The 27,343-nt window shown below is 51.4% G+C and overlaps 1 protein-coding gene across 3 annotated transcripts in view; it reads left to right on the forward strand.

Moving 5' to 3' along the window:
• The window catches only part of PRMT8 (protein arginine methyltransferase 8), a 262,574-nt gene that overhangs the window by 152,036 nt on the left and 83,195 nt on the right, over window positions 1-27,343 (forward strand). For all 3 annotated transcript variants that reach the window (XM_068273128.1, XM_068273127.1, XM_068273129.1), the window contains exons 3-4: window positions 17,605-17,760; window positions 26,511-26,574. In XM_068273128.1, coding sequence (XP_068129229.1) covers window positions 17,605-17,760; window positions 26,511-26,574 — 220 coding nt within the window. The remainder of the gene's footprint in view (window positions 1-17,604; window positions 17,761-26,510; window positions 26,575-27,343) is intronic.

Below are 27,343 nucleotides of genomic sequence, written 5' to 3' on the forward strand. Positions count from 1 at the left end.
TGTCTCCAGTATAGGAAGCCAGGCATAGGTGCCACCAGTATAGTCAGGCATGTGTCCCCAGTATAGGAATCCAAGCATAGATAGGTGCTGCCAGTATAACCAGGCATGTGTCCCCAGTATAGGAAGCCAGGCATAGTTGCCACCAGTATAGCCAGGCATGTGTCCCCAGTGTAGGAAGCCAGGCGTAGGTGCCGCCAGTATAGCCAGGCATGTGTCTCCAGTATAGGAAGCCAGGCATAGGTGCCACCAGTATAGTCAGGCATGTGTCCCCAGTATAGGAATCCAAGCATAGATAGGTGCTGCCAGTATAACCAGGCATGTGTCCCCAGTATAGGAATCCAAGCATAGGTGCCGCCAGTATAGCCAGGCATGTGTCCTCAGTATAGGAAGCCAAGCATAGGTGCCGCCAGTATAACCAGGCATGTGTCCCCAGTATAGGAAGCCAGGCATAGGTGCCTCCAGTATAGCCAGGCATGTGTCCCCAGTATAGGAAGCCAGGCATAGGTGCCGCCAGTATAGCCAGGCATGTGTCCCCAGTATAGGAAGCCAGGCATAGGTGCCTCCAGTATAGCCAGGCATGTGTCCCCAGTATAGGAAGCCAAGCATAGGTGCCGCCAGTATAACCAGGCATGTGTCCCCAGTATAGGAAGCCAGGCATAGGTGCCGCCAGTATAGCCAGGCATGTGTCCCCAGTATAGGAAGCCAGGCATAGGTGCTGCCAGTATGACCAGGCATGTGTCCCCAGTATAGGAAGCCAGGCATAGGTGCTGCCAGTATGACCAGGCATGTGTCCCCAGTATAGGAAGCCAGGCGTAGGTGCCACCAGTATAGCCAGGCATGTGTCCCCAGTATAGGAAGCCAGGCATAGGTGCTGCCAGTATGACCAGGCATGTGCCCCCAGTATAGGAAGCCAAGCATAGGTGCTGCCAGTATAGCCAGGCATGTGTCCCCAGTATAGGAAGCCAAGCATAGGTGCCGCCAGTATAGCCAGGCATGTGTCCCCAGCATAGGTAGGTGCCGCCAGTATAGCCAGGCATGTGTCCCCAGTATAGGAAGCCAGGCATAGGTGCTGCCACTATAGCCAGGCATGTGTTCCCCAGTATAGGAAGCCAAGCATAGGTGCTGCCAGTATAACCAGGCATGTGCCCCCAGTATAGGAAGCCAGGCATAGGTGCCGCCAGTATAACCAGGCATGTGTCCCCAGTATAGGAAGCCAAGCATAGGTGCCTCCAGTATAGCCAGGCATATGTCCCCAGTATAGGAAGCCAAGCATAGGTGCCGCCAGTATAGCCAGGCATGTGTCCCCAGTATAGGAGGCCAGGCATAGGTGCCGCCAGTATAGCCAGGCATGTGTCCCCAGTATAGGAAGCCAAGCATAGGTGCTGCCAGTATAGCCAGGCATGTGTCCCCAGTATAGGAAGCCAAGCATAGGTGCCACCAGTATAGCCAGGCATGTGTCCCCAGTATAGGAAGCCAAGCATAGGTGCTGCCAGTATAGCCAGGCATATGTCCCCAGTATAGGAAGCCAAGCATAGGTGCCGCCAGTATAGCCAGGTATGTGTCCCCAGTATAGGAAGCCAAGCATAGGTGCTGCCAGTATAGCCAGGCATGTGTCCCCAGTATAGGAAGCCAGGCATAGGTGCCGCCAGTATAGCCAGGCATGTGTCTCCAGTATAGGAAGCCAGGCGTAGGTGCCGCCAGTATAACCAGGCATGTGTCCCCAGTATAGGAAGCCAGGCATAGGTGCTGCCAGTATGACCAGGCATGTGCCCCCAGTATAGGAAGCCAAGCATAGGTGCCGCCAGTATAGCCAGGCATGTGTCCCCAGTATAGGAAGCCAAGCATAGGTGCCGCCAGTATAGCCAGGCATGTGTCCCCAGTATAGGAAGCCAAGCATAGGTGCCGCCAGTATAGCCAGGCATGTGTCCCCAGCATAGGTAGGTGCCGCCAGTATAGCCAGGCATGTGTCCCCAGTATAGGAAGCCAGGCATAGGTGCTGCCACTATAGCCAGGCATGTGTTCCCCAGTATAGGAAGCCAAGCATAGGTGCTGCCAGTATAACCAGGCATGTGCCCCCAGTATAGGAAGCCAGGCATAGGTGCCGCCAGTATAACCAGGCATGTGTCCCCAGTATAGGAAGCCAAGCATAGGTGCCTCCAGTATAGCCAGGCATATGTCCCCAGTATAGGAAGCCAAGCATAGGTGCCGCCAGTATAGCCAGGCATGTGTCCCCAGTATAGGAGGCCAGGCATAGGTGCCGCCAGTATAGCCAGGCATGTGTCCCCAGTATAGGAAGCCAAGCATAGGTGCTGCCAGTATAGCCAGGCATGTGTCCCCAGTATAGGAAGCCAAGCATAGGTGCCACCAGTATAGCCAGGCATGTGTCCCCAGTATAGGAAGCCAAGCATAGGTGCCTCCAGTATAGCCAGGCATGTGTCCCCAGCATAGGTAGCCAAGCATAGGTGCCGCCAGTATAGCCAGGCATGTGTCCCCAGTATAGGAGGCCAGGCATAGGTGCCGCCAGTATAGCCAGGCATGTGTCCCCAGTATAGGTAGGTGCTGCCAGTATAGCCAGGCATGTGTCCCCAGTATAGGTAGCCAAGCATAGGTGCCGCCAGTATAGCCAGGCATGTGTCCCCAGCATAGGTAGGTGCTGCCAGTATAGCCAGGCATGTGCCCCCAGTATAGGAAGCCAGGCATAGGTGCTGCCAGTATAGCCAGGCATGTGTCCCCAGTATAGGAAGCCAGGCGTAGGTGCCGCCAGTATAACCAGGCATGTGTCCCCAGTATAGGAAGCCAAGCATAGGTGCTGCCAGTATAGCCAGGCATGTGTCCCCAGTATAGGAAGCCAAGCATAGGTGCCACCAGTATAGCCAGGCATGTGTCCCCAGTATAGGAAGCCAGGCATAGGTGCTGCCAGTATGACCAGGCATGTGTCCCCAGTATAGGAAGCCAAGCATAGGTGCCGCCAGTATAGCCAGGCATGTGTTCCCAGTATAGGAAGCCAAGCATAGGTGTCGCCAGTATAGCCAGGCATGTGTCCCCAGTATAGGAAGCCAAGCATAGGTGCCACCAGTATAGCCAGGCATGTGTCCCCAGTATAGGAAGCCAAGCATAGGTGCTGCCAGTATAGCCAGGCATGTGTCCCCAGTATAGGAAGCCAAGCATAGGTGCCACCAGTATAGCCAGGCATGTGCCCCCAGTATAGGAAGCCAGGCATAGGTGCTGCCAGTATGACCAGGCATGTGTCCCCAGTATAGGAAGCCAAGCATAGGTGCCGCCAGTATAGCCAGGCATGTGTTCCCAGTATAGGAAGCCAAGCATAGGTGTCGCCAGTATAGCCAGGCATGTGTCCCCAGTATAGGAAGCCAAGCATAGGTGCCACCAGTATAGCCAGGCATGTGTCCCCAGTATAGGAAGCCAAGCATAGGTGCCGCCAGTATAGCCAGGCATGTGTCCCCAGCATTGGTAGGTGCCGCCAGTATGGCCAGGCATGTGTCCCCAGTATAGGAAGCCAGGCGTAGGTGCCGCCAGTATGACCAGGCATGTGTCCCCAGTATAGGAAGCCAAGCATAGGTGCTGCCAGTATAGCCAGGCATGTGTCCCCAGTATAGGAAGCCAAGCATAGGTGCTGCCAGTATAGCCAGGCATGTGTCCCCAGTATAGGAATCCAAGCATAGGTGCCGCCAGTATAGCCAGGCATGTGTCCCCAGTATAGGAAGCCAGGCGTAGGTGCCGCCAGTATAGCCAGGCATGTGTCCCCAGTATAGGAAGCCAGGCATAGGTGCCACCAGTATAGCCAGGCATGTGTCCCCAGTATAGGAAGCCAAGCATAGGTGCTGCCAGTATAGCCAGGCATGTGTCCCCAGTATAGGAAGCCAAGCATAGGTGCCGCTAGTATAGCCAGGCATATGTCCCCAGTATAGGAAGCCAGGCATAGGTGCCACCAGTATAGCCAGGCATATGTCCCCAGTATAGGAAGCCAAGCATAGGTGCTGCCAGTATAGCCAGGCATGTGTCCCCAGTATAGGTAGCCAAGCATAGGTGCCGCCAGTATAGCCAGGCATGTGTTCCCAGTATAGGAAGCCAAGCATAGGTGCCACCAGTATAGCCAGGCATGTGTCCCCAGTATAGGAAGCCAAGCATAGGTGCCGCCAGTATAACCAGGCATGTGTCCCCAGTATAGGAAGCCAAGCATAGGTGCTGCCAGTATAGCCAGGCATGTGTCCCCAGTATAGGAAGCCAAGCATAGTTGCCGCCAGTATAGCCAGGCATGTGTCCCCAGCATAGGTAGGTGCTGCCAGTATAGCCAGGCATGTGTTCCCAGTATAGGAAGCCAGGCGTAGGTGCCGCCAGTATAGCCAGGCATGTGTCCCCAGTATAGGAAGCCAAGCATAGGTGCTGCCAGTATAGCCGGGCATGTGTCCCCAGTATAGGAAGCCAGGCATAGGTGCTGCCAGTATAGCCAGGCATGTGTCCCCAGCATAGGTAGGTGCTGCCAGTATAGCCAGGCATGTGTCCCCAGTATAGGAAGCCAGGCATAGGTGCTGCCAGTATAGCCAGGCATGTGTCCCCAGTATAGGAAGCCAAGCATAGGTGCCGCCAGTATAGCCAGGCATGTGTCCCCAGTATAGGAATCCAAGCATAGATAGGTGCTGCCAGTATAACCAGGCATGTGTCCCCAGTATAGGAATCCAAGCATAGGTGCCGCCAGTATAGCCAGGCATGTGTCCTCAGTATAGGAAGCCAAGCATAGGTGCCGCCAGTATAACCAGGCATGTGTCCCCAGTATAGGAAGCCGGGCATAGGTGCCTCCAGTATAGCCAGGCATGTGTCCCCAGTATAGGAAGCCAAGCATAGGTGCTGCCAATATAGCCAGGCATGTGTCCCCAGCATAGGTAGGTGCCGCCAGTATAGCCAGGCATGTGTCCCCAGTATAGGAAGCCAAGCATAGGTGCCGCCAGTATAGCCAGGCATGTGTCCCCAGCATAGGTAGGTGCTGCCAGTATAGCCAGGCATGTGTTCCCAGTATAGGAAGCCAGGCGTAGGTGCCGCCAGTATAGCCAGGCATGTGTCCCCAGTATAGGAAGCCAAGCATAGGTAGGTGCTGCCAGTATAGCCAGGCATGTGTCCCTAGTATAGGAAGCCAGGCATAGGTGCTGCCAGTATGACCAGGCATGTGTCCCCAGTATAGGAAGCCAAGCATAGGTGCTGCCAGTATAGCCAGGCATGTGTCCCCAGTATAGGAAGCCAGGCATAGGTGCCGCCAGTATAGCCAGGCATGTTTCCCCAGTATAGGAAGCCAAGCATAGGTGCCGCCAGTATAGCCAGGCATGTGTCCCCAGTATAGGAATCCAAGCATAGATAGGTGCTGCCAGTATAACCAGGCATGTGTCCCCAGTATAGGAAGCCAAGCATAGGTGCCGCCAGTATAGCCAGGCATGTGTCCCCAGTAAAGGAAGCCAAGCATAGGTGCTGCCAGTATAGTCAGGCATGTGTCCCCAGTATAGGAAGCCAAGCATAGGTGCTGCCAGTATAACCAGGCATGTGTCCCCAGTATAGGAGGCCAGGCATAGGTGCCGCCAGTATAGCCAGGCATGTGTTCCCGGTATAGGAAGCCAAGCTTAGTTGCCGCCAGTATAGCCAGGCATGTGTCCCCAGTAAGGGAAGCCAAGCATAGGTGCCGCCAGTATAACCAGGCATGTGTCCTCAGTATAGGAAGCCAGGCATAGGTGCCGCCAGTAAAGCCAGGCATGTGTCCCCAGTATAGGTAGGTGCTGCCAGTATAGCCAGGCATGTGTCCCCAGTACAGGAAGCCAAGCATAGGTGCCGCCAGTATAGCCAGGCATGTGTCCCCAGTATAGGAAGCCAGGCATAGGTGCTGCCACTATAGCCAGGCATGTGTCCCCAGTAAGGGAAGCCAAGCATAGGTGCCGCCAGTATAACCAGGCATGTGTCCCCAGTATAGGAAGCCAAGCATAGGTGCCGCCAGTATAGCCAGGCATGTGCCCCCAGTATAGGAAGCCAGGCATAGGTGCTGCCAGTATAGCCAGGCATGTGTCCCCAGTATAGGAAGCCAGGCATAGGTGCCGCCAGTATAGCCAGGCATGTGTTCCCAGTATAGGAAGCCAAGCATAGGTGCCGCCAGTATAGCCAGGCATGTGTCCCCAGGATAGGAAGCCAAGCATAGGTTCCGCCAGTATAGCCAGGCATGTTTCCCCAGTATAGGAAGCCAGGCATAGGTGCTGCCAGTATAGCCAGGCATGTGTCCCCAGTATAGGAAGCCAGGCATAGGTGCCGCCAGTATAGCCAGGCATGTGTCCCCAGTATAGGAAGCCAAGCATAGGTGCCGCCAGTATAGCCAGGCATGTGTCCTCAGGATAGGAAGCCAGGCATAGGTGCCGCCAGTATAGCCAGGCATGTGTCCCCAGTATAGGTAGCCAAGCATAGGTGCCGCCAGTATAGCCAGGCATGTGTCCCCAGTATAGGAGGCCAGGCATAGGTGCCGCCAGTATAGCCAGGCATGTGCCCCCAGTATAGGAAGCCAGGCATAGGTGCTGCCAGTATAACCAGGCATGTGTCCCCAGTATAGGAAGCCAAGCATAGGTGCCGCCAGTATAGCCAGGCATGTGTCCCCAGGATAGGAAGCCAAGCATAGGTGCCGCCAGTATAGCCAGGCATGTGTCCCCAGTATAGGTAGCCAAGCATAGGTGCCGCCAGTATAACCAGGAATGTGTCCCCAGCATAGGTAGGTGCTGCCAGTATAGCCAGGCATGTGTCCCCAGTATAGGAAGCCAAGCATAGGTGCCGCCAGTATAGCCAGGCATGTGTCCCCATTATAGGAAGCCAAGCATAGGTGCCGCCAGTATAGCCAGGCATGTGTCCCCAGTATAGGAAGCCAAGCATAGGTGCCGCCAGTATAGCCAGGCATGTGTCCCCAGTATAGGAAGCTAAGCATAGGTGCCGCCAGTATAGCCAGGCATGTGTCCCCAGTATAGGAAGCCAAGCATAGGTGCCGCCAGTATAGCCAGGCATGTGTCCCCAGTATAGGAAGCCAAGCATAAGTGCCGCCAGTATAGCTAGGCATGTGTCCCCAGTATAGGAAGCCAGGCATAGGTGCCGCCAGTATAGCCAGGCATGTGTCCCCAGCATTGGTAGGTGCCGCCAGTATGGCCAGGCATGTGTCCCAAGTATAGGAAGCCAAGCATAGGTGTCGCCAGTATAGCCAGGCATGTGTCCCCAGTATAGGAAGCCAAGCATAGGTGCCACCAGTATAGCCAGGCATGTGTCCCCAGTATAGGAAGCCAAGCATAGGTGCCGCCAGTATAGCCAGGCATGTGTCCCCAGTATAGGAAGCCAGGCATAGGTGCCGCCAGTATGACCAGGCATGTTTCCCCAGTATAGAAAGCCAGGCGTAGGTGCCGCCAGTATAGACAGGCATGTGTCCCCAGTATAGGAAGCCAAGCATAGGTAGGTGCCGCCAGTATAGCCAGGCATGTGCCCCCAGTATAGGAAGCCAGGCATAGGTGCTGCCAGTATGACCAGGCATGTGTCCCCAGTATAGGAAGCCAAGCATAGGTGCCGCCAGTATAGCCAGGCATGTGTTCCCAGTATAGGAAGCCAAGCATAGGTGTCGCCAGTATAGCCAGGCATGTGTCCCCAGTATAGGAAGCCAAGCATAGGTGCCACCAGTATAGCCAGGCATGTGTCCCCAGTATAGGAAGCCAAGCATAGATGCCGCCAGTATAGTCAGGCATGTGTCCCCAGCATAGGTAGGTGCGGCCAGTATAGCCAGGTATGTGCCCCCAGTATAGGAAGCCAGGCATAGGTGCTGCCAGTATGACCAGGCATGTGTCCCCAGTATAGGAAGCCAAGCATAGGTGCCGCCAGTATAGCCAGGCATGTGTCCCCAGTATAGGAAGCCAAGCATAGGTGCTGCCAGTATAGCCAGGCATGTGTCCCCCAGTATAGGAAGCCAAGCATAGGTGCCGCCAGTATAGCCAGGCATGTGTCCCCAGCATAGGAAGCCAGGCATGTGTCCCCAGTATAGCCAGGCATGTGTCCCCAGTATAGGTAGCCAGGCATAGGTGCAGCCAGTATGACCAGGCATGTGTCCCCAATATAGGAAGCCAGGCATAGGTGCCGCCAGTATAGCCAGGCATGTGTCCCCAGTATAGGTAGCCAAGCATAGGTGCTGCCAGTATAACCAGGCATGTGTCCCCAGTATAGGAAGCCAGGCATAGGTGCCGCCAGTATGACCAGGCATGTTTCCCCAGTATAGGAAGCCAAGCATAGGTGCTGCCAGTATAGCCAGGCATGTGTCCCCAGTATAGGAAGCCAAGCATAGGTGCCGCCAGTATAGCCAGGCATGTGTCCCCAGCATAGGTAGGTGCCGCCAGTATAGCCAGGCATGTGTCCCCAGTATAGGAAGCCAGGCATAGGTGCTGCCACTATAGCCAGGCATGTGTTCCCCAGTATAGGAAGCCAAGCATAGGTGCTGCCAGTATAACCAGGCATGTGCCCCCAGTATAGGAAGCCAGGCATAGGTGCCGCCAGTATAACCAGGCATGTGTCCCCAGTATAGGAAGCCAAGCATAGGTGCCTCCAGTATAGCCAGGCATATGTCCCCAGTATAGGAAGCCAAGCATAGGTGCCGCCAGTATAGCCAGGCATGTGTCCCCAGTATAGGAGGCCAGGCATAGGTGCCGCCAGTATAGCCAGGCATGTGTCCCCAGTATAGGAAGCCAAGCATAGGTGCTGCCAGTATAGCCAGGCATGTGTCCCCAGTATAGGAAGCCAAGCATAGGTGCCACCAGTATAGCCAGGCATGTGTCCCCAGTATAGGAAGCCAAGCATAGGTGCTGCCAGTATAGCCAGGCATATGTCCCCAGTATAGGAAGCCAAGCATAGGTGCCGCCAGTATAGCCAGGTATGTGTCCCCAGTATAGGAAGCCAAGCATAGGTGCTGCCAGTATAGCCAGGCATGTGTCCCCAGTATAGGAAGCCAGGCATAGGTGCCGCCAGTATAGCCAGGCATGTGTCTCCAGTATAGGAAGCCAGGCGTAGGTGCCGCCAGTATAACCAGGCATGTGTCCCCAGTATAGGAAGCCAGGCATAGGTGCTGCCAGTATGACCAGGCATGTGCCCCCAGTATAGGAAGCCAAGCATAGGTGCCGCCAGTATAGCCAGGCATGTGTCCCCAGTATAGGAAGCCAAGCATAGGTGCCGCCAGTATAGCCAGGCATGTGTCCCCAGTATAGGAAGCCAAGCATAGGTGCCGCCAGTATAGCCAGGCATGTGTCCCCAGCATAGGTAGGTGCCGCCAGTATAGCCAGGCATGTGTCCCCAGTATAGGAAGCCAGGCATAGGTGCTGCCACTATAGCCAGGCATGTGTTCCCCAGTATAGGAAGCCAAGCATAGGTGCTGCCAGTATAACCAGGCATGTGCCCCCAGTATAGGAAGCCAGGCATAGGTGCCGCCAGTATAACCAGGCATGTGTCCCCAGTATAGGAAGCCAAGCATAGGTGCCTCCAGTATAGCCAGGCATATGTCCCCAGTATAGGAAGCCAAGCATAGGTGCCGCCAGTATAGCCAGGCATGTGTCCCCAGTATAGGAGGCCAGGCATAGGTGCCGCCAGTATAGCCAGGCATGTGTCCCCAGTATAGGAAGCCAAGCATAGGTGCTGCCAGTATAGCCAGGCATGTGTCCCCAGTATAGGAAGCCAAGCATAGGTGCCACCAGTATAGCCAGGCATGTGTCCCCAGTATAGGAAGCCAAGCATAGGTGCCTCCAGTATAGCCAGGCATGTGTCCCCAGCATAGGTAGCCAAGCATAGGTGCCGCCAGTATAGCCAGGCATGTGTCCCCAGTATAGGAGGCCAGGCATAGGTGCCGCCAGTATAGCCAGGCATGTGTCCCCAGTATAGGTAGGTGCTGCCAGTATAGCCAGGCATGTGTCCCCAGTATAGGTAGCCAAGCATAGGTGCCGCCAGTATAGCCAGGCATGTGTCCCCAGCATAGGTAGGTGCTGCCAGTATAGCCAGGCATGTGCCCCCAGTATAGGAAGCCAGGCATAGGTGCTGCCAGTATAGCCAGGCATGTGTCCCCAGTATAGGAAGCCAGGCGTAGGTGCCGCCAGTATAACCAGGCATGTGTCCCCAGTATAGGAAGCCAAGCATAGGTGCTGCCAGTATAGCCAGGCATGTGTCCCCAGTATAGGAAGCCAAGCATAGGTGCCACCAGTATAGCCAGGCATGTGTCCCCAGTATAGGAAGCCAGGCATAGGTGCTGCCAGTATGACCAGGCATGTGTCCCCAGTATAGGAAGCCAAGCATAGGTGCCGCCAGTATAGCCAGGCATGTGTTCCCAGTATAGGAAGCCAAGCATAGGTGTCGCCAGTATAGCCAGGCATGTGTCCCCAGTATAGGAAGCCAAGCATAGGTGCCACCAGTATAGCCAGGCATGTGTCCCCAGTATAGGAAGCCAAGCATAGGTGCTGCCAGTATAGCCAGGCATGTGTCCCCAGTATAGGAAGCCAAGCATAGGTGCCACCAGTATAGCCAGGCATGTGCCCCCAGTATAGGAAGCCAGGCATAGGTGCTGCCAGTATGACCAGGCATGTGTCCCCAGTATAGGAAGCCAAGCATAGGTGCCGCCAGTATAGCCAGGCATGTGTTCCCAGTATAGGAAGCCAAGCATAGGTGTCGCCAGTATAGCCAGGCATGTGTCCCCAGTATAGGAAGCCAAGCATAGGTGCCACCAGTATAGCCAGGCATGTGTCCCCAGTATAGGAAGCCAAGCATAGGTGCCGCCAGTATAGCCAGGCATGTGTCCCCAGCATTGGTAGGTGCCGCCAGTATGGCCAGGCATGTGTCCCCAGTATAGGAAGCCAGGCGTAGGTGCCGCCAGTATGACCAGGCATGTGTCCCCAGTATAGGAAGCCAAGCATAGGTGCTGCCAGTATAGCCAGGCATGTGTCCCCAGTATAGGAAGCCAAGCATAGGTGCTGCCAGTATAGCCAGGCATGTGTCCCCAGTATAGGAATCCAAGCATAGGTGCCGCCAGTATAGCCAGGCATGTGTCCCCAGTATAGGAAGCCAGGCGTAGGTGCCGCCAGTATAGCCAGGCATGTGTCCCCAGTATAGGAAGCCAGGCATAGGTGCCACCAGTATAGCCAGGCATGTGTCCCCAGTATAGGAAGCCAAGCATAGGTGCTGCCAGTATAGCCAGGCATGTGTCCCCAGTATAGGAAGCCAAGCATAGGTGCCGCTAGTATAGCCAGGCATATGTCCCCAGTATAGGAAGCCAGGCATAGGTGCCACCAGTATAGCCAGGCATATGTCCCCAGTATAGGAAGCCAAGCATAGGTGCTGCCAGTATAGCCAGGCATGTGTCCCCAGTATAGGTAGCCAAGCATAGGTGCCGCCAGTATAGCCAGGCATGTGTTCCCAGTATAGGAAGCCAAGCATAGGTGCCGCCAGTATAGCCAGGCATGTGTCCCCAGTATAGGAAGCCAAGCATAGGTGCCGCCAGTATAACCAGGCATGTGTCCCCAGTATAGGAAGCCAAGCATAGGTGCTGCCAGTATAGCCAGGCATGTGTCCCCAGTATAGGAAGCCAAGCATAGTTGCCGCCAGTATAGCCAGGCATGTGTCCCCAGCATAGGTAGGTGCTGCCAGTATAGCCAGGCATGTGTTCCCAGTATAGGAAGCCAGGCGTAGGTGCCGCCAGTATAGCCAGGCATGTGTCCCCAGTATAGGAAGCCAAGCATAGGTGCTGCCAGTATAGCCGGGCATGTGTCCCCAGTATAGGAAGCCAGGCATAGGTGCTGCCAGTATAGCCAGGCATGTGTCCCCAGCATAGGTAGGTGCTGCCAGTATAGCCAGGCATGTGTCCCCAGTATAGGAAGCCAGGCATAGGTGCTGCCAGTATAGCCAGGCATGTGTCCCCAGTATAGGAAGCCAAGCATAGGTGCCGCCAGTATAGCCAGGCATGTGTCCCCAGTATAGGAATCCAAGCATAGATAGGTGCTGCCAGTATAACCAGGCATGTGTCCCCAGTATAGGAATCCAAGCATAGGTGCCGCCAGTATAGCCAGGCATGTGTCCTCAGTATAGGAAGCCAAGCATAGGTGCCGCCAGTATAACCAGGCATGTGTCCCCAGTATAGGAAGCCGGGCATAGGTGCCTCCAGTATAGCCAGGCATGTGTCCCCAGTATAGGAAGCCAAGCATAGGTGCTGCCAATATAGCCAGGCATGTGTCCCCAGCATAGGTAGGTGCCGCCAGTATAGCCAGGCATGTGTCCCCAGTATAGGAAGCCAAGCATAGGTGCCGCCAGTATAGCCAGGCATGTGTCCCCAGCATAGGTAGGTGCTGCCAGTATAGCCAGGCATGTGTTCCCAGTATAGGAAGCCAGGCGTAGGTGCCGCCAGTATAGCCAGGCATGTGTCCCCAGTATAGGAAGCCAAGCATAGGTAGGTGCTGCCAGTATAGCCAGGCATGTGTCCCTAGTATAGGAAGCCAGGCATAGGTGCTGCCAGTATGACCAGGCATGTGTCCCCAGTATAGGAAGCCAAGCATAGGTGCTGCCAGTATAGCCAGGCATGTGTCCCCAGTATAGGAAGCCAGGCATAGGTGCCGCCAGTATAGCCAGGCATGTTTCCCCAGTATAGGAAGCCAAGCATAGGTGCCGCCAGTATAGCCAGGCATGTGTCCCCAGTATAGGAATCCAAGCATAGATAGGTGCTGCCAGTATAACCAGGCATGTGTCCCCAGTATAGGAAGCCAAGCATAGGTGCCGCCAGTATAGCCAGGCATGTGTCCCCAGTAAAGGAAGCCAAGCATAGGTGCTGCCAGTATAGTCAGGCATGTGTCCCCAGTATAGGAAGCCAAGCATAGGTGCTGCCAGTATAACCAGGCATGTGTCCCCAGTATAGGAGGCCAGGCATAGGTGCCGCCAGTATAGCCAGGCATGTGTTCCCGGTATAGGAAGCCAAGCTTAGTTGCCGCCAGTATAGCCAGGCATGTGTCCCCAGTAAGGGAAGCCAAGCATAGGTGCCGCCAGTATAACCAGGCATGTGTCCTCAGTATAGGAAGCCAGGCATAGGTGCCGCCAGTAAAGCCAGGCATGTGTCCCCAGTATAGGTAGGTGCTGCCAGTATAGCCAGGCATGTGTCCCCAGTACAGGAAGCCAAGCATAGGTGCCGCCAGTATAGCCAGGCATGTGTCCCCAGTATAGGAAGCCAGGCATAGGTGCTGCCACTATAGCCAGGCATGTGTCCCCAGTAAGGGAAGCCAAGCATAGGTGCCGCCAGTATAACCAGGCATGTGTCCCCAGTATAGGAAGCCAAGCATAGGTGCCGCCAGTATAGCCAGGCATGTGCCCCCAGTATAGGAAGCCAGGCATAGGTGCTGCCAGTATAGCCAGGCATGTGTCCCCAGTATAGGAAGCCAGGCATAGGTGCCGCCAGTATAGCCAGGCATGTGTTCCCAGTATAGGAAGCCAAGCATAGGTGCCGCCAGTATAGCCAGGCATGTGTCCCCAGGATAGGAAGCCAAGCATAGGTTCCGCCAGTATAGCCAGGCATGTTTCCCCAGTATAGGAAGCCAGGCATAGGTGCTGCCAGTATAGCCAGGCATGTGTCCCCAGTATAGGAAGCCAGGCATAGGTGCCGCCAGTATAGCCAGGCATGTGTCCCCAGTATAGGAAGCCAAGCATAGGTGCCGCCAGTATAGCCAGGCATGTGTCCTCAGGATAGGAAGCCAGGCATAGGTGCCGCCAGTATAGCCAGGCATGTGTCCCCAGTATAGGTAGCCAAGCATAGGTGCCGCCAGTATAGCCAGGCATGTGTCCCCAGTATAGGAGGCCAGGCATAGGTGCCGCCAGTATAGCCAGGCATGTGCCCCCAGTATAGGAAGCCAGGCATAGGTGCTGCCAGTATAACCAGGCATGTGTCCCCAGTATAGGAAGCCAAGCATAGGTGCCGCCAGTATAGCCAGGCATGTGTCCCCAGGATAGGAAGCCAAGCATAGGTGCCGCCAGTATAGCCAGGCATGTGTCCCCAGTATAGGTAGCCAAGCATAGGTGCCGCCAGTATAACCAGGAATGTGTCCCCAGCATAGGTAGGTGCTGCCAGTATAGCCAGGCATGTGTCCCCAGTATAGGAAGCCAAGCATAGGTGCCGCCAGTATAGCCAGGCATGTGTCCCCATTATAGGAAGCCAAGCATAGGTGCCGCCAGTATAGCCAGGCATGTGTCCCCAGTATAGGAAGCCAAGCATAGGTGCCGCCAGTATAGCCAGGCATGTGTCCCCAGTATAGGAAGCTAAGCATAGGTGCCGCCAGTATAGCCAGGCATGTGTCCCCAGTATAGGAAGCCAAGCATAGGTGCCGCCAGTATAGCCAGGCATGTGTCCCCAGTATAGGAAGCCAAGCATAAGTGCCGCCAGTATAGCTAGGCATGTGTCCCCAGTATAGGAAGCCAGGCATAGGTGCCGCCAGTATAGCCAGGCATGTGTCCCCAGCATTGGTAGGTGCCGCCAGTATGGCCAGGCATGTGTCCCAAGTATAGGAAGCCAAGCATAGGTGTCGCCAGTATAGCCAGGCATGTGTCCCCAGTATAGGAAGCCAAGCATAGGTGCCACCAGTATAGCCAGGCATGTGTCCCCAGTATAGGAAGCCAAGCATAGGTGCCGCCAGTATAGCCAGGCATGTGTCCCCAGTATAGGAAGCCAGGCATAGGTGCCGCCAGTATGACCAGGCATGTTTCCCCAGTATAGAAAGCCAGGCGTAGGTGCCGCCAGTATAGACAGGCATGTGTCCCCAGTATAGGAAGCCAAGCATAGGTAGGTGCCGCCAGTATAGCCAGGCATGTGCCCCCAGTATAGGAAGCCAGGCATAGGTGCTGCCAGTATGACCAGGCATGTGTCCCCAGTATAGGAAGCCAAGCATAGGTGCCGCCAGTATAGCCAGGCATGTGTTCCCAGTATAGGAAGCCAAGCATAGGTGTCGCCAGTATAGCCAGGCATGTGTCCCCAGTATAGGAAGCCAAGCATAGGTGCCACCAGTATAGCCAGGCATGTGTCCCCAGTATAGGAAGCCAAGCATAGATGCCGCCAGTATAGTCAGGCATGTGTCCCCAGCATAGGTAGGTGCGGCCAGTATAGCCAGGTATGTGCCCCCAGTATAGGAAGCCAGGCATAGGTGCTGCCAGTATGACCAGGCATGTGTCCCCAGTATAGGAAGCCAAGCATAGGTGCCGCCAGTATAGCCAGGCATGTGTCCCCAGTATAGGAAGCCAAGCATAGGTGCTGCCAGTATAGCCAGGCATGTGTCCCCCAGTATAGGAAGCCAAGCATAGGTGCCGCCAGTATAGCCAGGCATGTGTCCCCAGCATAGGAAGCCAGGCATGTGTCCCCAGTATAGCCAGGCATGTGTCCCCAGTATAGGTAGCCAGGCATAGGTGCAGCCAGTATGACCAGGCATGTGTCCCCAATATAGGAAGCCAGGCATAGGTGCCGCCAGTATAGCCAGGCATGTGTCCCCAGTATAGGTAGCCAAGCATAGGTGCTGCCAGTATAACCAGGCATGTGTCCCCAGTATAGGAAGCCAGGCATAGGTGCCGCCAGTATAGACAGGCATGTGTCCCCAGTATAGGAAGCCAAGCATAGGTAGGTGCTGCCAGTATAGCCAGGCATGTGTCCCTAGTATAGGAAGCCAAGCATAGGTGCCGCCAGTATAGCCAGGCATGTGTCCCCAGTATAGGAAGCCAGGCGTAGGTGCTGCCAGTATAGCCAGGCATGTGTCCCCAGTATAGGAAGCCAGGCATAGGTGCTGCCAGTATAACCAGGCATGTGTCCCCAGTATAGGTAGCCATGCATAGATGCCGCCAATATAGCCAGGCATGTGTCCCCAGTATAGGTAGCCAAGCATTGGTGCCGCCAGTATAGCCAGGCATGTGTCCCCAGTATAGGAAGCCAGGCATAGGTGCCGCCAGTATAGCCAGGTATGTGCCCCCAGTATAGGAAGCCAGGCATAGGTGCTGCCAGTATAACCAGGCATGTGTCCCCAGTATAGGAAGCCAAGCATAAGTGCTGCCAGTATAGCCAGGCATGTGTCCCCAGTATAGGAAGCCAGGCATAGGTGCTGCCAATATAGCCAGGCATGTGTTCCCAGTATAGGAAGCCAAGCATAGGTGCCGCCAGTATAGCCAGGCATGTGTCCCCAGTATAGGAAGCCAAGCATAGGTGCTGCCAGTATAGCCAGGCATGTGTCCCCAGTATAGGTAGCCAAGCATAGGTGCCACCAGTATAACCAGGCATGTGTCCCCAGTATAGGAAGCTAAGCATAGGTGCTGCCAGTATGACCAGGCATGTGTCCCCAGTATAGGAAGCTAAGCATAGGTGCCGCCAGTATAGCCAGGCATGTGTCCCCGGTATAGGAAGCCAAGCATAAGTGCCGCCAGTATAGCCAGGCATGTGTCCCCAGTATAGGAAGCCAAGCATAGGTGCCGCCAGTATAGCCAGGCATGTGTCCCCAGCATAGGTAGGTGCTGCCAGTATAGCCAGGCATGTGTCCCCAGCATAGGTAGCCAAGCATAGGTGCCGCCAGTATAGCCAGGCATTTGTCCCCAGTATAGGAAGCCAGGCATAGGTGCCGCCAGTATAGCCAGGCATGTGTCCCCAGCATAGGCAGCCAAGCATAGGTAGGTCTACCAGTATAGCCAGGCATGTTTCCCCCCTTCCTGATGCCTAACCCCCAAACTCCCCTTCTTGACGCCTAACCCTAAACCCCCTTCCTGACACCTAACCATAAATCCCCTTCCTGATGCCTAACCCTAAAACCCCCCTTCTTGATGCCTAACCCTAAACCCACCCTCCCTGACGCCTAACCCTAAAACCCCCCTTCCTGATGCCTAACCCTAACCCCCCTTCCTGATGCCTAACCCTAAACCTCCCTTCCTGATGCCTAACCCTAAAACCTCCCTTCCTGACACCTAACCCTAAAATACCCCTTCCTGATGCCTAACCCTAAAATACCCCTTCCTGACACTTAGCCCTAAAACCCCATTTTTGATGCCTAACCTTAGAACACCCCTTCCTAATCCTTATAATGTTCAAAACAATAATTTTCAAAAGATAAAAACAAGTGTGAATTCTGAACACAATTTCAAAATGATCATTTTCAAAAATGAATAATTTGTAAAAAGCAAACATGAAAAAATTCAAAAACAATTTTCAAAACGGTTAACAAAGGTTAAAACTATAACGTTGTAGCTTTTACATAGTTGAATAGATGTTTGGGTTGAAAAAAGACATACGTCCATCGAGGTCAACCCGAAAACAAAGTGCAACACCAGCCTGCTCCCTCACATATCCCTTTTCCAAATGATAATTAAATCAGGCGCCCAAATTTCTGCTTTGCACGCCCAATAGCCAATATTTGCATTAGCGCCTTTGGCCGTCCATTAGCCGCAGGGTGCTCAAATTTCCAGGTTCCATTTTTTAGACCATTACGTTTTACACTTAATTATGAAACTACTGAATAATATGGAATTATACAAATTTGTAGTGTCATATAAAACTTTTTTTTCGTCTGTTTGCAGGAGATGCTGAAGGATGAAGTTCGTACGCTGACCTACAGGAACTCCATGTACCATAATAAACACGTGTTTAAGGATAAGGTGGTTCTCGATGTCGGCAGCGGTACTGGGATCCTCTCCATGTTTGCGGCCAAGGCCGGAGCAAAGAAAGTTTACGGGGTGAGTCATCTGGAATGCGCTTTCACTGCGTTTCTCTAGGGGGCTCTGCTAAACCGTCATGTGGTCATTGCTGGGATTCCGTAGGAGTAAAATCATCCTACTCACGATTGCAGGGGTCACAACAATGTTACGTTCTGTAAAGCACTAAGGCTAGGTTTCCATTTGTGCGGCTGCATGTGTCTTGCGAGACGCGATGCCGGCAAAGCTGCTGCCTCTCGCAGCCGAATCCCTCTAGCCGTGCTATGCGCGGCTATGGGATTCGGACAGCTACGCACGAAATTATGCTGCAGGGCCTCAGATTTTTCCTCGGCCATGAATTCGGATGGCTCTCATAGACTTCTATAGGTTGCTGAAATCCATCCGAATTCGTAGGCGGGGAATCGGCCCGGATTCGCAGCAGTGGAAACCCAGCCTTAAAGATAATGCAGGGAGCACACTCGGCGACAGGATTTCGCAGGCGTTGGCGGTTTGCGGCACTTTCCCTTCTGCTTTTTCAATCACCTTTCCCGCGTGTGAAATTTGAAAAATTAGAATATTGTGCAAAAGTCTATTTATTTCAGTTATTCAACTTAAAGAGAGTCTGAAGCGAGAATAAATCTTGCTTCAGACCTCATAGTTAGCAGGGGCATGTGTGCCCCTGCTAAAACGTCGCTATCCCGCGGCTAAACGAGGGTCCCTGACCCCCCCAAAATCCTCTTCGAGCAGCGGGGGATCTCTTACGGATTGAGGCAGGGCTAACCACCGCAGCCCCGCCTCACGCGCGTCTATCAGCGCGTATCTCCGCCTCTCCCCCGCCCCTCAGTCTACCTTTGCTGAGAGGGGCGGGGGAGAGGCGGCGATGCGCCGCTGATAGACGGCGCTGAGAGGCAGGGCTGCAGCCGTTAGCCCTGCCTCAACAGCAGCAAAATCTACGACCAAGTTGGTCGTAGATTTTGCAGGGGGGGGGGGGGGGGGGGGGAGGGATTGGGGGGTCAGGGACCCTCGTTTAGGCCTCGTTCACATCTGCTGCGCTGAAAAACGTGTTAAAGCGCATGGTAAAAAACGCATGCGCTTGTGCGCGCTTTAGTCCGCGTTTCTGTGCGTTGCGCTGCGCTTCTTTAAAGCACGTTTTGCTTACTGTAGCAGCAGCAGTTGTCGATAAAACTTTGTTTTTGTATGTAAATGTATTTTTTTCTCCAATTAGGGGTAAAAAACGCATGCGCTTCTATGCGCTTGTACGCGCTTCTATGCGCTAAAAAAGCGGACCCATTCACTTGCATTGCTGTGCGCTTTCCAGCTCAACGCACAGAAATGCCTGCAACACTACGTTTCTGTAACGCTGCTCAGCGCAGCGCATAGATGTGAACCAGCTACATTTAGTTACATGGAAAAATCAATACCTTGCTGAACGCACAGGGCAGTGCGCTGTGGAAAGCGCACAGAAACGGCCCTGATGTGAACGAGGCCTTAGCCGCGGGATAGCGGCGGTTTAGCAGGGGCACACATGCCCCTGCTAACTATGAGCTCTGAAGCGAGATTTATTCTCACTTCAGTGTCTCTTTAAAAGGTGAAACTAACATATGAAATAGGAACCCTCTGCAGGTGTTTTGGATGAATGAGCTGATTAGAGTTTGAGCCTGGAATATTGAACATTTTCACAATATTCTAATGGGCTGAGATTTTAATTTTGGGGTTCTCATAATCTATAATCATCAAAATGATAACAAATAAAGGCTTGAGATATCTCGCTTTGCAAGAGAGTTTCGCCTGTCTAATTCCCCCTCATCTGTGACTAAGCACACGTTGTAATTTGATCTTTCCCCTGTGTCACATGACTGCCATGGCAAAAAAAGGCAGATAAGCGAATTTGAAAGCACGGGATGTTAACAATATAACTGCTTCCGTGAAAGCAGGAAGTAGACACACTGCAGATTTATTGCAGGATTTATATCAGATGTAACAAAGACATTTTTTCTTTGAAGGTTGTTATTCTGTTGCGTATCTTTTAGAGCTGAGATGAAGTTCTGAATTCTGGTCCACTTTAAGAAATGCGTGAAAATAATCAGAATGTCTTGCATTTTAAAATTGTGGGAGATAAAAATCACAAATTAAAAAATGCGTATGAATGCAAACGACATGCGGTTACTGAGCCGACCACTGACTTCAGCGGCCAGTGGAATCAAAACAAGTGTGCTCCCAACCTTAGGGACTTCAGATGTGGTGGCTGGACAGAGTACTGGTTAAGGGCTCCGCCTTTGACGTGGGAGACCAGGGTTCAAATCCTGGCTAGGTCAAGTACCTATTCAGTAAGGAGTTCAAGGCAAGACTCCCTAACACTGCAGGGTGGCCTCTTGAGCGCGTCCCAGTGGCTGCAGCTCTTGAGCGCTTTGAGTCCGACAGGAGAAAAGCGCTATACAAATGTTCAGATTATTGTTATTATTATTAATCACTTCCAGGTTTCGGGTGGTTTGGCTGAACTGTGCAGCGGGGGCTCTTCAGCCCGCAGCACAGATCAGAAATCGTGCAGGGCGATCAGACTTCTCCCCTTTTTTCCCCACTAGGGGGATGTGCTGCTGGGGGGGTCTGATCGCCGCCGCGCTGCTGTGCCTAGCGGGGGGGGGCTCCTCAAAGCCCCCCTCCGCAGCGCTAGTCCTCCCTCTGCCGCCTTCCCTCCCTCTCCCGTCCCCTGTGTGCGGCGCAGGACGGAAAGCCGTCCTGCGCCGGATAGGATAGGCTTTAGCCTATCAGATGCCGGCGATCCCCGGCCAATCAGAGGCCGGGGATCGCCGATCTCCGTCACGGCGCTGCTGCGCAGCAGCGCCGTATGTATGTAAACAGCGGGGAAGATCTTCCCCGCCTGTTTACATTTACCCTGCGAGCCACGATCGGAGGCTCGCAGGGTGTTCACGGAGACACCCTCCGTGAACTGACATGGAACCCATGGAAACCGCTTCAGGATTCAGGGGCGTACATATGCGTACGCAGAATCCTGAAGTGGTTAAATGTATTTATGCCTAGGCCCCCATTTTACCATTATCCATTCATTCTTAGGGCCTAGAGCAAATTTCTTTTTGGGACCCCCCAACACCTTGACATGGCCTTGTCCTACTCCATCCCGGACTTGGCATAGAAACCCATGGAAAAATGCAAGTTAAAATGTGCCAACATTGCAGTCCCATCGCAGCGTGTTTGCGATTGTGGCTTTAAAATTAAAAGGACCGTTTTTGCGAAAATTGTAAAATGTCAAATACATGTAAACACACACAAATAAGAGGTACATTTCTTCCAGAGTAGAATGAGCCATTATTTACTTTACTCCTATGTTGCTGTCACTTTCAGTAGGTAGTAGAAATCTGATAAAAATGACAGGTTTTGGACTAGCCCATCTCCTCATGTGGGTTTCTCAGGATTCTTTTTATTTTTTTAAAATCACTTAGTTAATGGCAGTTGCTCTGCCCAATTGCTAAAAAAGTGTGCAGTGAGAAGGGAGGCAGGCCAGCATTTTTATATAAATCCTTTTCAAGGAGTGTCTTTATAAAGAATACCTTATATACTCGCGTATAAGCCTAATTTTTTCGGCACACAAAAATGTGCTGAAAAGTTGCCCCCTCGGCTTATATGCGAGTCAGTGAAGCAGAATGGATGGTGGAGCAGGTTTTGTTACTGGCAGAGGAGCGTAGGGATTGTGCACTAGTGATCCTGCTCTTACTAGCTGGCTCCCTGCTGTGTCCGTGCTCCCATCCCCTGCAACATGGTGTGCAGAGTGTCCCTGTGTCCCTACCTGTGTCCCCTGACTCCCTGCTGTGTCCCCCTTCCCCTGCAACATGGTGCGCTGCTGAAGACTACTGTCCCCCAGCTTGTGGAGCAGTGCAAGCAGCGTGCAATGATCGGGGATTCTACCTGTGTGGCAATCGCTGTGTCTCATATCTATGACGCCATCTAGTGGCTTCTTGAGACACATCTTTATCATCCTTGGGGCACATCTGGCTATGGGGAGGGGAGCTGACTTGTACTGGGGGCACATCTGCACATCTGGCTACTGTGGAGGGGGCTATACTGGGGAGGGGGGGTTTATATGCGAGTCAATCACTTTTTCCTGGTTTTTGTGGGAAAAGTGGGAACCTCGGCTTATACACGGGTCGGCTTACATGCAAGTATATACGGTAAAAGCCATGCTGAGAATCCCCCATGAAGAGATGGACTAGACTGTCAGTTCCATCAAATTACTACTACCTACTGTAAGTGACAGCAACATAGGGGAAAAGTAATTTATGGCTCATTTTAATCTGGAAGAACCATACATGTATACATGTATTTTAAATTTTACAATTTACGTAATAGTGGCCCTTTAAGGATGAACTCCAGTGAAAATAATGTAATAAAAAAATGCTTAATTTTTACAATAATTATGTGTAAATGATTTAGTCAGTCAGTGATTGCCCATTGTAAAATCTTTCCCCTTTCTGACATGTATCATATGGTGACATTTTTACTGCTGGCAGGTGATGTCAGTGGAAGGAGATGCTGCTTTTTTGGCAGTTGAAAACAGCTGTAAGCAGCTGTTATTCCCACAATGCAACAAGGCTCCCACAGTGTGATGTCAGGACCATGGTACTCACATTTTCCTGTGGGAGGGGTTTCACCACAATATCAGCCATACAGAGCCCCCTGATGGTCTGTTTGTGAAAAGGAATAGATTTCTCATGCTGAAGGGAGTATCAGCTACTGATTGGGATGAAGTTCAATTCTTGGTTACGGTTTCTCTTTAAGTGATTTTTCTTCTAGCCTTTAAAATGTGGATTGTAGAAATAGCTGCAGATACATACTTTAAGGCACGCCAGTGGTGAGAATCGGGCGCCGTTTTATCGCCGCGCTCCTCTGCAGGCTGTCTGCCTCGCTTCCTATTACACAGAGAAATGTTTCTGTCACTTTGATGGCTTGTTACACTGAGAAACACGAGCTTTTCTTCCTCTCAGCTGACATTATGGGGAGATAATAGTTCTGCTGCTGAAATTCAGACGCCGATATTATTTTGTGGGGTTTGTGAAAATTGCGTCTCGTACAATAAAGCGCGGCAGTTTTATCGGGAAGAATGGCGTTTCATTAAAAAGCAGAAGATTATGGTTGGCTAATAGGGGTGGGGCAGTTTTTTTTGCCTTTATATTAAGCAAAATCCAGACAAAAGTACTGGGAGTAAAACCGTATATCTTGCTGTGGCCAATCAGAGAGGGGTTACTACCAGTACAGGGATGGCTATTGGCTGTGGAGTCAGGGGCAGAACTACAAATCATGCGGCCCCCCGGCCAAACTGTGATGGGGCCCCAATGGCCACACCCCTTTCCTTGCCTACCCCTGGTGACCCTCCCAGCCTGGGGGCCCATCTCACAAGAGTCATTAAACAAGTGTGGACATCATAATCCTCACCCCCATAACAGGTGTAGCCACAAAACACCTGATCTGAAGGATGGACCCCTTTATCAGACAGAGTGAAGTATCAGTTAGGGCCCCCTTACAGCTCTTGGCACCCCTGCGGTCACAGTGGATGCTCCCAGGGGCGTAACAATAGACCCTGCAAGGGATGCAGCCGCAGGGGTGCCCAGAAGCTGCAGGGGGCCACCGTGGGGGGAGACGTTTCTTTTCCCTGTCCTGAGAGGCTGACAACTAAGCGTGTAGAGGGAAAAAGCTTTCTGCTCTCTGCACAATTGTTCTAATGACTTCATCTGCTCAGCCACTAATAAGGAATCATCACATTTTTTCAAAACTTGCCTCAGGCGGCAAAAAGTCTAGGGCCGGCCCTGGGTATAGGTAACAAGTTATAGGTGTCCCAATTATAGGTAGTTAGCTATAAGCACCCCCCGTATAGGTAGCAAGTTATAGAAGTCCCAAGTATAGGTAGTCACTCAGCTATACGTGTCCCCAGTATAGGTAGTTATAGGTGTCCCCAGTATAGGTGTATAGGTATTTATCTGTAGTAGAGATGGCTCGAACCTCCGATTTTGGGTTCGCGAACCTCGACCGCGAACTTCCGCAAACGCAAACCTAAATAGACTTCAATGGGCAGGCAGACTTGAAAAACTACAAAAGCTGTTTCTGGCCCCAAAGGTGATGCACTGACCGATATATAAAACAGTGTGCAGTCACACAGATGCAGTGAAAGGTATGCAGTGATTGGTGGTATAATACAATGTGCAGTCACACAGATGCAGTGAAAAGGTATGCACTGACTGGTATATAAAACAGTGTGCAGTCACACATATGCAGCGAAAGGTATGCAGTGACTGGTGGTATAATACAATGTGCAGTCACAAAGATGCAGTGAAAAGGTATGCACTGACTGGTATATAAAACAGTGTGCAGTCACACAGATACAGTGAAAGGTATGCAATGACTGGTATATAAAACAGCGTGCTGTCACACAGATGCAGTGAAAGGTATGCAGTGACTGATGGTATAATACAATGTGTAGTCACAGATGCAGTGAAAAGGTATGCACTGACTGGTATATAAAACAGTGTGCTGTCACACAGATGCAGTGATAGGTATGCAGTGACTGGTGGTATAATACATAAGCCAATGGGAGCTGCTTACATTGATATACAGGGTCAGGAGCCCATGAAGTCGGCTCCTGACCTGCTCACAGGGCTCTGCTGTTATAGAGATGGCAGAGCCAGTGAGCTGCGGTGGAGAGACAACGGCAACATCGTCGGTAGAAACGAATGCGGCGAGAACACGCAACGTCAGTATATTAAAATCTACGCCTTGGCAGCCAGATAGCCATCAAAACAGGGTGTAGATTTCAATCAGCGCGGTCATTGACTAGTTAAGGAAGTGAGTGTCAGCACACCAAGCAGTTAGCTCTCATTAGGGAGTCCGTATGAAAGATCGAGAGACAGAGAGGTGAGAAAAAGGCACCATGGGGTGTATCGTGTAAACACCCATAGTGGGATCCACATCCCTAATGAAAAGTAAATATATAATACAAATGAACTTGTCTTGGGGTACCATAGTACCATTTACCATCTATTTTGGTACATACACCAGAAATTTGGAACAGTTCCCAAATGTCAATATAGTTCACACTTGACTGTGTTTTTCACATGCAGAAAAATGACTGAAAGTAATGCAGCACTGGCAGACAACTCATGCAGACGAGTGGAGACAGGCCCTTAGGACTCATTCACACCTAAAAACGTAATCGCAAATGCAAGCGGTTTGCATTTTTGTGCCCTTTTTTTTCCCCTCCCGCCGCTCCACTGTGCGCTGCGTTTTTGTAAAAAATAATAAGGCTGAAAACGCCCCTAATGTGAACGGGCCCTTACCGAGACTCAGAAACTTTAGGCCAATCACACGGCTTGGAAGCATTAAACCAATCAGAGAATCAGTATATTGGCTGGAAAGTGTAATGGTTAGGGGCTCTGCCTCTGACACAGGAGACCTGGGTTCGAATCTCGGCTCTTCCTGTTCAGTAAGCCAGCACCTATTTCAGTAAGGAGTTTCTTGGGCAAGTCTCCTTAACACTGCTACTGCCTACTGAGTGCGCTCTAGTGGCTGCCTCGCAAACGCTTTGAGTCTGACAAGAGAAAGGCGCTATACAAATACTGCAATTATTAATTACTGTGGACATTTTAGACCAACCAGAAGCTTCGGAGGTATTAGGCCAAATAGAGAAAGCAGAAGTTTACTGCGGTGGCCGATCAGAAATGTGTTCTGTGCATAATAGCGTATATCCGCATTTAATAGCGGTTTCATGTTTACAATTGACTAACTTTATTGACGAAAAAAAAATAAAAAATTGGTCATCGGAAACTCAGATTTCTGCGGAATTCGTCGGAAATCAGAAAGACACTTGTCGGAAAGCGGAAATCCGTCTGAATCACAAATCAGCATTTCTGACCATCCCTAGTCGTGCTGCTCCTGCATGAGAATGGCCACGACTGGGCAGCAGCATGGAGCCTGTCATGTGCAATTGGCCTCGGCTTACTGCGCAGGCGTGGCCGTACTCACACTGGTGCAGCCACGGTTGTGCACCACAGGAAGTGCGGCCACAAGAACATACTCGACAAGCTCTTGTTAAATATGTTCAGAGGCTCAGTGCGTGGCAGGGAAACCCCTGGACTAGACAGAGGCTTCCTTCTACATAGGTAAGTATCTAAATGTTTTGGTAAGGTCACCTCAGGTTGACTTTAAAGCAGCAGGGACAGCCATACTATCCCAGAAAAAAAGCACATATATAAGTAGATAACTACTTGTTCTACTTACATTATAGATGTATTGTACTGTCCACATTTTGATATCAGTGAATTATATATAGTAAATAGAGAGAAAACTGTTCCAGGCATTTTCCATCTTTGCTGACAATTTTGATGTTATTTCCTCTGTTACTCTTTTTTTCCCTCCTAGAAACAGCACTGTCATAGCTAGCTTGTTTCGTAAACTCATGTGAGCACAGCATAGATCGTATTTCAGCAGCTTCTGCAGAGGGGTGAGGTGCATTTCCCTTCTCAGCCTCGTTTCACACTGAACTGCCCTCAGCCAATCAGTAAGAAGCAGGAATGTGGGAGGGTAGATAACAAGCTTCCCTCTCCTCTGCAATGTACCAGAAAGGAGCCAGACTGACTGAGATACGATTCATTACAGCAGAAACATTTATGATTATATTGGAATGCTTGCAATGTAGGTTCAGGATGTATTCTGTATGCTGGTCTATCATCTTTTGTTGCAGCGAAGTCTCTGACATCTGTGTTTTGTGGTTTTCTTTTGTTTTCGTTCAGATTGAATGTTCCAGCGTTTCGGACTATTCGGAGAAAATCATCAAGGCCAACCATTTGGACAATGGTAAGAATCCAAGAAAAGTTTTTATTGTAGCTGATTTGCACTCTTCCGTTCTATACTGACGTCGCTGGGTGTATTAGTTGGCCAGAGACATGCGGGACCTGCGGTTAACCCTTCACCCACCAAGGCCCAGCGCACAGTGTTCAGCTATCACTTCTGTTTTATCGCTCAACGAAACCCAAAATAGAGGATGTTCAATTCTGAAAGCAGACAGGTTGTTCTGTGCAAATTCTAAAGTCGCCCATTAATGATCCAATCTTCTCGAAGGGTTCAACCGTCTTATCCAATCGTTGCAATCAGCGTTGCTCATGAATTTTTACCAATGTAATTTTGTATCAGAAATGGAATTTTCGATTTCGAGGACATTATCACGAAAATATGTTGGATTTTCACAATATGGTGAAAATTTATGAAAATGCAAACAAATGTTAATTTTTACATTGAAAACTTTAAAAAATCTTTATTCCGATAAAAAAAATCTTTATTCCAATAAAAAACCGTACCGCGGCATGCAGTAAGTTTTTTTATCGGAATAAAAAATCGGATCAGATATAAAATCGGAATCAAACAATACAATTTTTATATTTTTTCTCAACACTTGTGCCATTCAAATTTCTGAAAAAATGTATCAGAAATATCCGCCACACCCAATTGATATATATATATATATATATATATTTATATATATATGTATATATAGATATAGATATAGATATATATATATAAAATTTGATCGGATTTCTTAGTTGAATAAAAAGAAAAACTTTCAATT

This window comes from Hyperolius riggenbachi, chromosome 3 (genome assembly GCF_040937935.1).
Source record: "Hyperolius riggenbachi isolate aHypRig1 chromosome 3, aHypRig1.pri, whole genome shotgun sequence".
Taxonomy (NCBI): domain Eukaryota; kingdom Metazoa; phylum Chordata; class Amphibia; order Anura; family Hyperoliidae; genus Hyperolius; species Hyperolius riggenbachi.